General features: G+C 45.7%; 1 protein-coding gene across 1 annotated transcript in view; it reads right to left on the bottom strand.

Moving 5' to 3' along the window:
- Positions 1-12409, bottom strand: part of LOC1269285 (titin) — a 75185-nt gene extending 62776 nt beyond the window's left edge. The window contains exons 1-5 of the mRNA XM_061647115.1: positions 12270-12409; positions 5825-5984; positions 4828-5730; positions 1622-4015; positions 1397-1534 (exon numbers count right to left, since the gene is read on the bottom strand). Of these exons, the coding sequence (XP_061503099.1) occupies positions 1397-1534; positions 1622-4015; positions 4828-5730; positions 5825-5855 (3466 nt within the window). The 5' untranslated portion in view covers positions 5856-5984; positions 12270-12409. The remainder of the gene's footprint in view (positions 1-1396; positions 1535-1621; positions 4016-4827; positions 5731-5824; positions 5985-12269) is intronic.
- Between the last annotated feature and the right edge of the window lie 1857 nt (positions 12410-14266).

Below are 14266 nucleotides of genomic sequence, written 5' to 3'. Positions count from 1 at the left end.
GCGCCTGGAACATAACGGAAATGATGGCAGGGAAATTTTGCTGTCCAGTTTGTAGGTAATAATTGTTTTGTCTCTCTCATAACTTGTTATTAGTTATTAGTAATGAAGAAAGAGCAAAATAAATATAAAAAAAACACATCGATTCCTTGCTTGTATCAGGAAAATCTGTGTGGACGAGTGTGCGTGTGGGTGTTTTGATATTACACTAAATCCACTAACAAAAACGAACTAAACTCGAAACCGATCTAAGTGAGTTCTAAAAATAGTTTCTAATAGAATCAACGTCAAACTTAAATCCTACTTAAGTTACGCTAACAATTTTACTGCAGTTCAACAAAATGGTAAAACCAAAACGTAACAGTGCCGAATTTAACCAACTATCACAAACACAGTGACATAAACACCGGGATAAACTTGTTTCACTTACAAGAGCGATAAAGAGAAAGGGAGAGATAGAGAGAGCGAGATCGAAATAAAAAGGAAAACAAGCGAGAAAATTGTACAATAAACAGAGGGACAGGGGGAAATAAAGAAATCGTGTGAGCAACCGAAACGTTCAATCGTGACATGATGGAGGTGTTCTGTTTTGACGTTGATCTGTTCTGTAGTTAGTAACCGTTTCGTAATCGATATCAGTAGTCAGGGTAGCCAATCCATTTTAAGCATAAACCTACACCCTTCGCAAGGTAAGTGAAGGTAAGCAACGGGGCGAAAACGAAAGGTACGTCCGAAGAAGAGACAACAAAAAAGAAACATATGCTGTATCGTTAAATAAACCAAACATAACGACTCGCTCAGCGAGAAAGGTTAAGAAAACTGGAAACCAAGAAAGACACAAAAGCAGTGTTCGCAATGGGACGCAGAAAGAAGGGGGAAGATGGGATTGGGACAAACGAAAAAAAAAAAAAAACAAAAGAAAATGGAAATTAATTGTTGCATCATCGAAAGAGAATTGATTTTGTGTTACCCATAGCAAAAACCAAACAAAACCAAAACTAGAAGGGATGCAAGAAGGGAAGAGATCCATACAGTTTATCGCATGGTCGTGTAAGGGGGGGGGGGGGGGGTTTGTATTGCTGCACTTATTGGTGCATCGCTTCCGTGGAAGCAATGCGGGCGGCTCCGTCATTAGAGTGGTGCATTCTTTTGTCTTGGAATAAAATATGAAACCAACAATGTCAAACGCGTGGGGCGGGTGGGAGTTACATTTTCTTTTGAGTGTGATGTTGTGAATTTTCCGCTTACACACGCCCACAAGCAAGAGTGTGGAGAATGCGTGTGTGTAGTAGGTGTGCGTGTTACGCGAATGCGGACCGAACAGTGCGGACAGAGTGGGTGAGTGATCCACTCGGTGGTTGATGGAAGGATACAGGGATCATGCATGCATCGCACCTACCTTTCCATTTCTCCCGCTCCCGCTCCGCCTCTTCGTCTTCGTCGTCGTCGTCGATGGTAGCATTAGCATCGAAACCGCTGCCACCTCCCGGCCTCGAGATGTACTCCTGCATCGGGTAGGCGGACTTGTCGAACGATTCTAGAGGGAAAATTGGAAGCAGGCGCGGTTGCAATTAGTCGGTGCTAATCGATGCACAAACCCACAAACACACACACACACACTAACCTTCTTCCGAGTGGCTTAGGTCGAGCGTGCCGACGGTAACCTCGGCCGACTGCAGCTGCCGCTGCACCTTGTCCTGCGCCTCGTCGATGATCTCGTCGATGAAATCGTCCGGCGTGACAGCGCGATGGTCCTCGGTAATGATTTCCGTCACGGTGCGCTCGCTGCCGTACGCGGTGGCAGACATGATCTCCTCATCGTACTCGCGGTCCGGCACCGTCTCGCTGGCCGTCACCTGTTCCGCGTGCGGCTGCAGCTCCTCGACCGACCGCTGCACGATGACGGTTTCGCACGAATCGCTCGAAAACTGCTCCGACACTTTGCGATCCTTCAGGACCGGAATCTTCGACAGGCTGGAGGTGTCCGGTTCGGGCGACTTTGCCGCCACCACTGCTTCCGACTTCGGGGCGGCCGGCTTGGTCGTGCCGAAGCGTGGAATCCTGGAAGCGACCGACTCCGCATGCTCAACCACCGTCTCGATCATCTCCTCCGCCCGGGACGACAGCTCTGCCTGTTGCTGCTCGATTGTCTGTTTCGGTTGGTCTGCGGCTTCCATCCGATCCACAGCCGACGGTTCACCGTCCGTTGGCTGGGCGGCCGGCATGGGCGGTTGGTCCTTTGCTTCCGGTGAGCTTTTCTTCGACGGCACCGGAATTTTGGAGGTAACTTCCTGCGTAACCGTGCGCGCCACCGTCTCCTGCACCACCGGCTTGTCGATCGACACGTTCTCCTCGACCCGGCGGCGCACCTCTTCCTCCCGCTCGACAATCTTCTCGCTGACCGTGTCCTCGCCCTGGCTAACGCCGGTTTCGACGCTGCTCACGGCTGTACCAGTTCGCTCCGCCACCATACCGGCCGCATCCTGGCTGACCACCTCCGACTGCAGCCCCTCGAACCGCTCGACGGTGTACGCCGCGGCGGTGGACACTTGCGGGGCGGTCCCCTCGCCGATCTGTACCGTTTCTACGCTGCTCAGGGCGGCCATCTTGTCGGCCGTTTCCTGCACCTCGCGGTGCATGTCCCGCTTCTCGACGGCCGGCTCCTGGTCGCGCACCTCGCGCACCACCGACTCCACCGTGCGGTCGACGATGCTGCTGCTCGCGGCACTGCGCGCCACAAACTCTTCGCGCACGATCGTCTCATCGCCCTTGCCGAGGGTGAACGCGTCAAGGCCTCCGGGCAGGCCGGCCACCGTTTTCGTTTCCACCGTGGTGGACATCTTGGTGACCGTTTCCTCCACCTTGCTGACCGTTTCCGACTTGAAGTGCTGGGAGATGCTTTCCTCCCGCCTGGAGGTGCTGCTGCCGGTGGCTTCCGAAAGCGATGACGGTTCCGAGTCCGGCTCCTTCCACTGTGCCGGACCGGCGTCGGCAGCGCCGAAAGCTTCCAGCAAACTTTCCCTCTTCTCCTCGACGGCATGCGACACATCGTGCCGTTCCAGCTGTTCGACGGTGGTGAACGCCTGTTGCGTTGTCGTTACCACGGACGATTCGCCAACCGTGCGCTGGACGCTGGAATGCTCGTCCCTGCGGAGCAACGGTTCCTGCTCGGAGTCCTCCGAGATTTGCTCCGAGTCGGTGCGCTTGCTCGCCTGCCGATGATCGTCGCTCCACGAGTCACGCCCGCTGGTCGTGTCCACCGACGACTGCTTGCTGTCCACAAGCGATTCCGTCTTGGACTTCGTCTCGAACGAGCTGATGCGTTGCTTCACGTCCTTGATCGATTCCTCCACGACGCCCTGGAACTCTTCCGGTTCCTTGGTGAGACTGGTGCGCTTTGCCGGCACCGGGGCACGCTCTTTCGGCACCGGCGGCACGGCACTTTCGACCGGCTGCTGCTCCGCTGGCTCCGTCGGCTCGTCCAGCGCGGCTGGGACACGCTCCTCCACCTTCTTCTTGATCTCCTCGACCACGCGCGGCGACGATGCGGAGACCGAGGTCGCTTCCGTGGCCAGCTGCTCCAGCACCTCCGACCGGTGCTCGAACTCTTCCACGTTCTTCAGCGTCACCTTAAACTTGTCCTGCAGCTCCTGTTCGAACTCGTCCTTCCGCACGCCCGGTCCATCCTTGACGACGGTCGTTTTTAGCTTCACCACCGGCTCGGGCATGGTGGACGACTTGTACGTGTTGTCGATTGGTTTCTGGAGCAGTATCTCTTCCTCGTGCTTGGCGCGCGTATCGTCGATAACGCTCTGCCGCTTGATGGTGATGATCTCCTCCACGATCTCGCGCTTCTGCGTCGAGGCCGGTATGGAACGGTCCGCTGACAGGCGCTTCTCGATCTGCTTCCGCCGCTCCGCCACCGTTTTCTTCACCATCTCCTCCTCCGATTCTTCCGACTCTTCGACGGTTTTCTCCTCTGCCGAATACTTCGTAGATTCCTGTTTCGAGAGGCGATCTGTAAGGCGAACACAAGGGAACGGTTCATCAAAGGCATTCCTTTTGAAATAGAAAAGAATGTACTCGACGAGTTTTGACTCTTTTGTGATTCAACTTGCTATCTCTCCGTGTTGGTTAGCGACTGGGTCAAAGTTAATTGAATTGAAAAGAGCGATAGTATTAAAAAAAAATAGTTTTTATGGGACATGGAGAGTTATAGAGGTGAATCGTAATTTAGTGACCAAGTAGTCGCCAAGACGCCCATGAAATAGTGATGATAAAAATGAAGTTTTCGTCGGAATCGATTGCGGCTAGCTTGGAAGTTTTCTGGAATCGATTCTGGAGGCGAAGTATGGAATCTGTTTCTGGAATTGATTCCAGAATCGAAATCGGTTCCAGAATTGGCTCCGAAATTGGCTCGGATATCGGAACTAGCCAAGAAATCAGAATCAGCTCCGGAAACAGAGTTGGTTTCAACAACTCCATGAGAATAGACGCTTGGGTCCTATGAATCTGCGATTGTATTGATAGCCGCAAAGATCCCAAATTTATTTGTTAACGATCCATCCTCATGGAAATTCCGGGACGAATTTTGCTTCTGATATCAATTACATAACTGACTCTGATTCCATACCCAATTCTGATTCTGAAGCCGAAGTTTATTGCGATTTCCGGGTCGATTCTAATTTCGGATCGGCTCAGATGAGTCGGATGAATCCCAAAAGAGTTCAAAAACAATTGAATCCCTTCAACTACTCCTCTACTCTGTTTAATTTAACTGAAAATAAAGAATATGCTCATCTCAAAATGCCGTACCCAGCACTGTCTTACCTTCTTTTTGTGCCATCTTTGCAATGGAATCCGTTTCGGAGAGCAGCTCCACCGCCTCGACACTGCGCTTGCCGATCGAGAAGGAGGTCTTGTTGCGCATCGTAACGGTGGTGGTGGTGCCGGTGGTGGTCGCACTGCGTATGCACCGCTCCACGATATCGTCCCGGTGGATGGTGCGCAGCCCGTTCTCGAGTATGTTAAAGTCATTGTTCGGTTTCGACTGGAACTGCTTCAGCATGGCCTGCGCCTGCTGGGCCGTGCTGGCCGGTATCTGCGCGACAATGTTCTCCACGTCCGTCTCGCTCACGCCAATTTCTGGCGCTAGCCGGATCCAGTCCTCGCCGAGCAGGTTGGAAATGTCGACGATGCGCAGCTCGCCCAGATAGTTCTGGTCGTCGACGAGCTGGCGCGGTGGTACGACGGCACGCACCCGCCCGACGCGTAGCATAATTTCGTGCGAGTCCGTTATCGTGGTCGTCTGCTCCGGTATGATCGTTTCCGGCAGCACGATGTTCAGTATGCAGATCGGCTGCTGCGGCGGCTCACCCTTGGCAATCTTGGGCTCGCGCATAAACAGCGTCCGGCCGACGATGTCCGCGTGCTGGTCCTTGACGCGCACGGCGAACGGCAGCCGGTTCTCGCGGAACGCCTTGAACGGGAGGGCGAGCTGCTCGCCCGACTTGGTCACCGGCACGAGGTTGCCGGCCAGCTCGATGTACTGCGGCTTGTCCTCCAGCACCTCCACGTCGCGGCTCTTGGCCACCTCGGTAAAATGTTCCTGGTGCTCGAGCGTCTTGTCCTCACGATCGTCTGTCATGCAGAAGACGCGGAGACGCGCCTCTAGCGGATCGGTACGCTTGGCGAACACGACAAACTTGGCCATAAACGGTACGTGTATGGCTTCTCTGTACGGGCGAGTGAAACGGAAAGGTGAAGAGGCACGTGCCCGGTCAGCATATGATACGCATATTGGTGTGTGAATGTTCGATTTGCTTACTTGTACAGCTCGGTTGCCATCTTGGTTGCATCGGCTATGTTGCGACAGTCCATCAGCCAGAACCGTGCCGATACGGTGGTCGTGAACGATACGCAATCGTTCACGAACGTGAGCGGCGTCGATCCAGTTACATCCTCCCATTGTGCCCGGGTCGTACCACCTAGTTTGTTTGATGAATATGTGTATGTTTGTTTGGGGTTTGAGATCAGCAAAGGTTTTGTTTCGTTTCGGTTGAAGGGGGGGGGGGAGGGGGAGGTGTAGTATTTTGTATGTTTCAGCAAAATTGAACCGGTCGAAATGCAATTGAATGGGCAGAAAGGAATGGGCCAGAATGTGTGCAGTAAATTTAGGTGCATAGCAATAAGTGTACGTGTGTGAGAGAGTGTGTGCAAGGTTATGTTTCAATGTGTTCGAAATGTTTGTGTGATTGTGTGTGTGTGTGTGTGTGATATTTATAAGTGAGAGAGTGTAAAGATGCAAGTGTAGATGATAAGAAGAATGGAAAGAGAAGCAAGACAATGGTATCGAACGATTAGCAAAACACTTCTGCTCACAAACCGGTAGCCACTAATAAACACACATTACAAGCATTTGTAGTAGTAAGAAACAGAAAAATGAAACTATAAAACATTCAGTATGCAAACATGAGTAGTATTGCAAGCTTTACTTTCCCACCGAATCGGTTTGATCGCACTCAAAAGGTGTACTATATTGTGTGATGAAGATCTATGCTAACAAAAATGGGCGTCAGCAAACCCCATGTAGTTTGTAGTTGTGGTTCTAAGCTACGTTAACTCTAGCAAATTTGGAGACACCACTGATTGCACAATGTAAAAAAAAGAAAAGAATCAAAGGTGAGCAGCTGCCCGTAATCTACTCGAGCCACTCTCTGCTGTACGTCGAGTAAACACTTACATGGGACCATTGAAACGTATGGAACATAATTAAAACCAAAAATACGCAAAATTATTAGGACAACCACGATCTTGATTGGGTCCGATCGGGAATCAAAATTAATGTGTTACTGAAACTATAATTGAATAAAACGAAAATATCACACAGGTTGTCGAAAACCAAAAACCAATAACAAATGAACACAAAAAATAGCTCATCATGAGAAACAGACATCAATTACAGGCGTAAAGCGAACCCAAAACCGAAAACTGATAATTCAAAACCCCTCCTGGCGTTGGAATCGATGATGATGTGCATGATGATGATAATGATGATGATGACAATCTTTTTTTGCGAAATTTATTTGACAGAAGGAAGGATCTGGTTGATGAAAGAACGTGTTGAAGCGCGTGTGCAAAAGATGAGAGTAGATTGAAGGCAAGGAAATGAAGCAGCTCGAAAAACAAGCCTGGAGGGCACATGGTACGTGAACTAAATTATGAACCAAGTACTAAACTAAAATGGTTTGCCTTTTCCCTCGTTTCTTTATGTTCGTTTATCTAAGCGCTCTTTCTATGTGATACATACGAGAGCAGATAACTGTTCGAAACCATTACTATCCACCGGCTGCTTTTTATGTGTTTTTTTTTCTGTTCACTCTCTTTCTCTGTCTATCTATCTCTCCTTTGCGACTTTTAGTGTTTTTATGCATTCAAAAGCATATGAGATTTATCAACAACAACAAAATATAGCAATCAACACTCGCCAAACTGTGCAACAACACTACGCAATAATACGCTAACGGTACCAACAAATGGATAGGCGATGAGGTAAACGATAGATACGGCACGTTGTGCACGTTAAGCCTCTTTCCGAGATCTGCTTGTGTGTGATGATGCCCTTGATGTCAGTAACATTACACGGAAGGAAAGGCCTCAGATGGAAATGGGCTGAAGATGGAGCAAGGGCTACAGACACGACGAAACTGTGTACGCGCAATGGATAGGTTTCAATGGATGGGAAAGCAAGAAGTACATGTGAATTTTATGGCCCACATATATGGTTTGTGAAAAATGGATGGAAAACTAACCGAAACTGCAACGATCGTACAGAATCTACCACAAAACTGATGAGAAGGAATGCGGAACTAACGGCGCAGTGGCCACTTTGCAACACATTGTTCAGGTGTAGGTGCTTAGTGTACTTGGGGTGAGGGCGATGGGACGTGGTGATGCGAGATCATAGATGGCAATGGTGATCAACAGTCGTCCCTGCTAAACGTTTGTTTGTTTGTTTCAAAAAGTAACTGAGTAACTACTGGTCGGAAACGGTTTCGGCAGGACGCAAAGATGCCGAACAACGACACACGACTTCGCCACTAGGCTTTTAGCAACGGTTTCAGAAAAGTTCTCCGGTGGGCAACTAACACTTGTTTGCTTTTTTGCTTCTAATTTTTGATGTGTACATTTTGTTTACATGTTTACTCTCTGTAATTCTGAGCAAGCAGTATGGCTCAACTCTCATTATTATCTTTACGCTTTTTCATATTGCTATAGGCAAAACACGGGAGATTCTCAACCACAAAATAACAAAACAACCAAGAATAAGAAACGCAAAGACAACTTAAAACGTCATGTGAACACATACAAAACTGGAGCGGTTCAATGTTAATTGAAAAAAAAAGAAAAAGTACACAATGTTTAACAATGGTAGCGCGCCTTCAAATATCAGTGAGGTGTACTGGCGGACACAACTCGGAAAGCTTTGTAAAACAAAATTACAAGATACGTAAAGAGAAACAAACAGAGACCTAGATGTTTATAGATAGAGAGAGAGAGAGAGAGGTAGAAAGATCAGGATAGTTTTACTTTGAAATTATTACGCGATTAAACCAACAACATAAAAACCAACTGAAACACCAGCTTGGAAACCAGTTTGGTGGATTGATCGTGATAATCTGGGATTTATGCAAGGGCCGTGGGGGGGGGGGGGGGGGGGGTTGGGGGAAGCGTTTGGGTCTGGGATGCGATCGAAATTGCAAATTAATCCAATACAGTCAAGTGACAAACAAAGGGATGTGCATTATCCAAATGAAACTTTCTCCCTGTTGATGGCGGTGTGATGTATTGGAAGAAAACAAGGGGTTTTGGCAAAAACGCGTTCACTTTGGTGGGAACAGAAGTTCGGCAATTGTCAAAAACTCCCAACTAAGACAAACAAAAAGTGTTTCTCTGTAATTGTGTCCAAACTGAAAAAAGTTTTTTTTTTACTACAAATACACAAATAATTCGTCTCACTCGTCTTGGAAAAGATGTTCCAACCATAATACACAGATAAACAATAGAAGCAGAGCAGAAAAGTGGATAGGTTTCGTTTTGAGAGAGTTTAAAGCAGCAAAGACTTTCCCAGATTTCGCTGTTTGCACGGGTTGTACTCCTTGTAAGAAACAACATACTCACACATCGCCTTACATGTGGGTGTGCCCGTTGTATTTTCCTTATTATAGTCTTATTATTTAAAGCAACAAATCGTAAACAGTTACAAACATTGGTAACAACATGTCGTAAGAATCGTTAGGTGCAAGAATAAATAATTAGTGAAAAAAATCTACACGTTTAAACTTTGTGTGCTCTGGGTAGGTGGGTCATACGAGTTATTGTTATAGAATGTTGCACATAAAAATAGTGATGTCCCGCTTGCATAAGTTCTCTCCTACCAAAAGCACCATGTTCATTTCAAATGCAATATTCTGATCGGAGATCGGAAAACTTATCCACAATTCAGTACACTCTGAGTGCAAATATTGCAAACGAAAACGCGCGAGTCTAAGGCAAATAAGCATGGGGACGAGGGAAAACTAAGTAAGATTTGAAAAAATATCTTTCAAATATCGAAAAAATAAAAGAAGTAAACCCATGTGTACACGGTGGATCGTGTTGGCAACACAGAGCGGAATAAACAAAGACGTAGAGGATGAATGTTCTCGAAGAAAAGAAAAACAAACCGAGAAAAACGACTAAAAAACAACATACGTAGAGCAACTAGCAGACATTAGCTCGTGAAATCAATGAACAAAACCTAAAAACAGAAACAAAACACTAAAACAAAAGTACGTACTTTGCATCAGCGCAAGTATCGATCGAATATAGCTTTCGGGCGAACAGTTCGCACCGATCCCAATGCCACAACGCAAATTCGGAAAAGTAAACCTTCAACGTACAAATGTTCAAACGTAGTTTGCAAACTATACATTTGCACCCTCCCGGGAGGGGGCGTAAGTTAGGCGTAGCGGCAAAACAGGCAAGCCAACTGACGAAACAACTGAACAAACTTGAGACCAACGAAAAGTGACACCAAACGGATTCGAACCGAAAACGCATTGCTAGAGCAAGATTGCAGCAATCGAAGACAACATACGTAACTAAAACGAATAAGTAAAGGGGCACGAGAAGCGCAATCGAACCCTTTAGAAAGAATCATTCATAGAAATTGAGAAAACAACACAAACAAAACCGGAGAAGATAATAGCTTAGTGAAAGGTGTGAATAGTAGAGAAAGATGGAGAAGACCAAAGGTGAGCTAAATCGGCTCAAAAACGAAAACGAATCTAAACGCTGTTTTTATTGTGTTTGTTTTGCTTGTTCTAGTAGCTTTCATCTGTTTGGCATTTCTTTTCGTTTTTATGCTTAAGACAGCAAATGAATAAAAATAAACTGTTGCTATTATTCCCACATGGAGCAGGATTATTGTTTTCGCTTTTTTTTAATAATGCTGTTTTCTCTTTGTCTGTTTGCTTGTATTTTTTGTTTTGTTTTTTTTTTTATTCTTTTTTTTTTGTTAGTTACCTTTCAGAGATCTTTTCCGAAACACACCTTCATGGTAGGGCGCAACATGGGAATGCGTGCAGTAACAGGCATATATTGTCGAGGTATTAGTACGAAATCGGAACAATAGTTTATGGTAATGGGGTATGTATAGTTTGTAAGGCTTGGGGTTGGTTACTGGTTCTGGTGTTTTGAGTGTCTGTTCTTTTCAATCCAACTAAAACTATAATTTTCAAAAAAAAGGTATAACAAACAAAACAGATGCTTTCGAATGGATGATTCTGTTTCTGCATGGAATGGGGTTGGTGTTGCTGCTTAACGGTTAAGGAAGTGAGCCGAGACAACAGTGTTGGATGTGTTTCCTGTGTAAATTTTGCAAACCAAAACCAGCACAGCCTATCCAATGAAAGGGCGATGCATTTGCACACTGACACTCAGCAGATAGCATCAGAATGAATCAAACCCTATCACTATACACAGTTCAAGGAGACAGTAAACAAAGACAAAACGTATAAACAAACACAGTAGAAATTAAAGAAACATAGTAAAACATTGGTACAAAACTCAAAACTTCAGTAACAAAAATGAAAAAAAAAACAAAACAAAATAACGCTCTAGTAATTTTGATAAAAAGCCAATTTTTTAAACTCAAACTATGAGTTACACACACACACATCCTCTTCTCCCTAAACGGAATATAAATTTGGTTACGAAAAAAACCTAACAACATTAAAGCTTCATACATAACGAATAAACTTAAAGTTAAAAAAAATCAATGAACCTCACGTTCCCAATAAATCAATCAGCAGTCAATACAACACGCAAACACACACACACACACACACATAGTATAAATACACGTACAGTGATCTAGCGAGACGAACGGATGATAATTCATAACGGACATCATAATTGGCAGTACCACTCGCAACACAACACAACTAATGAAAAATGCTTAAATTGTATGATTTGAAGTGTCTTGAAGATCTTTGTCGCAAATAGAGAATAAGCATTGAGTAAGCTTCTGTTCTTCAGTTACGTGTTTCCATCCAATAAAACAAAAACAAAACACCCAGCTCCAGCCATAGGACTGACCGAGTTTCAACGAACAGACAATGAGCGTGTAATCTGTTGTATTTCATGCTTTTTAAATTTGAACAAAATGCAGAACAATGTCCACAGGACTAAACGATGGTAAAATGAAAAGAAAAGCTATAGGAAACAAAATAAAACTACTATTTCTTCCGTTCGGACCATCACGCAACGGATCAATAACGGAAAACGATACATCAGACAAGGACTCCCTCCCCCTTTTGCTGTGCTACCAGTACCGTATCATGCTTGACTCTTGGAGATGGCTTTAGTGTGGCAGTTATCGAGGAGCATGAGGACATAACAGCATGGCTTTGAATGAGCAGAGCTTGCCGCCCATGATTGTCAGCTAGCACCAGACAGCATCGGCATTATGGCGAGCTTGGTATAGTTGCGTGTTATCGATTTTGATAGAAATATATCAACAACGGAAAGAATGATGCGCGCTGCTGATGCGGTCAAAACATGGAAAACGAATGAAAACTACAGATACCTCTATATATCTATCTATGTATATGACAAATTCGTTAATCAAGGTATCAACCAGTCGTTAGAGTAAATTGTTTGCTAATAATAGAGAGAGTGAGATACGGTAGCAAAATCTGTCGCATAGAGCAAGCAACAGGCATACATACCGGTGATGGAGCACAACAGTCGTAGGGTGGGCGCGCTGCCAGAGTATTGATTGATCATCCCCTGGCTGTGGGCCCTCGGTGCCGGCATACTCAGCGTGATTGCCTTGTGGAATTTACGGCGCCTGGGTTCCACCGTTACGACCGGCGAGACGGCCACCCCGCGGCCCAGCAGCTTCGCCGTCAGGTCCGGATCGATCGGTTGAGCCTGCCGATGGTGTCGGGAGCATAGAACAGAAGGTTATGGAATTAGAACCAATGCCATTTACTTGTGCAACCGTGGACGTGAAGTGGACGCTGGAAGTGATTAAGTAGGAGGATCAGATAGCATTAAACGACCTACTACCTACTGGCTGGTTAGGGCTAGTTGTATCTCATCGTTACCAAAGAAAGATAGAAATTTTGATAGAATTAAGATGGAAGTATACTAGTGTACTACTACACAAGCAAACCGAGCGCAGTGTATGGGGCTCTTGCATCGTCTCTCTCTCTCTCTCTCGCTCTCTAACAATCTGAAAGTAATTTTCATCCAAACATGCTTTATCACACTAGTCACGCTGTAACTAACCTGAGGGGTGGGCAGCAGCAGCCGCGCGCAGCGATCAAACCCATTCTCATGTATCTTACCTCTACTTCTCAGTCCAGGGTCCACTTCACATAACAATGTTAACCAAAAAGTATAAAAAACCATCCGGAAGCCACCAAATCCGACGGAAACGTTCTCTGTGATGCTGTGCATAGGTAACGGGCGCACAGCACAAAACCTCGATACGTTGAAAATAAAGCAAAAACCCGTCTTGAAGCACATACAAACAATAGAAGCAAGGCGCAAATGCTGTGTTTTGTTGTTGGTCGTTTGTTTTCTGTTGTTGTTGTTGTTGTTTTTGGTCTAAATTCGAGTCCGTTTCGTAGAGACACGTGCGTTAGCAAATGGCTGTAGCTCAGACAATCTTGCGACAAAAGCTGTACAAAATCATACATACAAACAAGCAAATGATAAACAAAAACCCTTGGTAAATATCGGTCGTACATCGCACATACAGCGTGATACCACATGGCACAACAAAATCTGCTTAATATAAAACATCTTTCTTACGCTTTCAACAAAACAGCACAGCGCATAAATCTACACCTCATTCGCTGCTCGTTCTATCCTTCCTCTTCCTAAACTGCCGATGCGTTGCATTCGTTTCACACCTTGCCAAAACATCGGCCCTCTCTGTAAGCCTAAGTAAAGCGGTAGCATAACAATAACCATCGTCGCATCACAGCAACATTCCTGCCAGTGATTTACATTGTGTACCGGGGGTACGATACATCGATCAATATTGAATCAGTCTCAGAGCTGTTGGTTTGTTTGTTTTGTTTCCAATCTCGTCAACTCCCTTTTCCAGGTTTGCTGCTTTGCCATCGCAATACGGACGAAAGTGTGTACGGTGTTGTTTGCGCACGAGCGACTGATGAGCATGTCGAGGATGCCCAATAAATTTAGTACATTGCTTGTGACAGAGTTTGCTAATCTGATTGCCTTACTACTACTACAAAAAGTGATGATTCGAATTCACACGAATCCATGGACATTAAATTTGGAAAATTTCTTTCATTTCACTCTTACTTCTTGCGTGATGTGGTTTGTGCCAAATTGAACATTATTACTTTGTTTAGCTTTCTTTTCTTCTCTTTTTTTTGTCTGCCTCTCTGTACTCAGCCAAAGTCATGTTATTCGCACAGTTATGAGTAATTAAAAAAATAAACAACGGAACCAATAACACAAAGTAACAAAAACAAACAGAAAATCCAAACGAACAACAACAAAAGATGGTCCTTCAAAACTTCAAAAATTGGTCGATGTTGCGTTTGCCACCCTGCTTCTAAGGTTTGTGTTAGATATTTATGCTTTACATTACACCTCTAGTCGCGTGTACCATCATCGTTCGCGAGCTGTTCCGATCGTTTGGTGACACCGATAAAACACATAACACAAGCAAGAAATGAAACAA

Source organism: Anopheles gambiae, chromosome 2, assembly GCF_943734735.2.
Source record: "Anopheles gambiae chromosome 2, idAnoGambNW_F1_1, whole genome shotgun sequence".
Classification (NCBI taxonomy): Eukaryota; Metazoa; Arthropoda; class Insecta; order Diptera; family Culicidae; genus Anopheles; species Anopheles gambiae.
The sequence above is the reverse complement of the archived record's forward strand: the minus strand, read 5'-3'. Positions and strand labels throughout refer to the sequence as shown.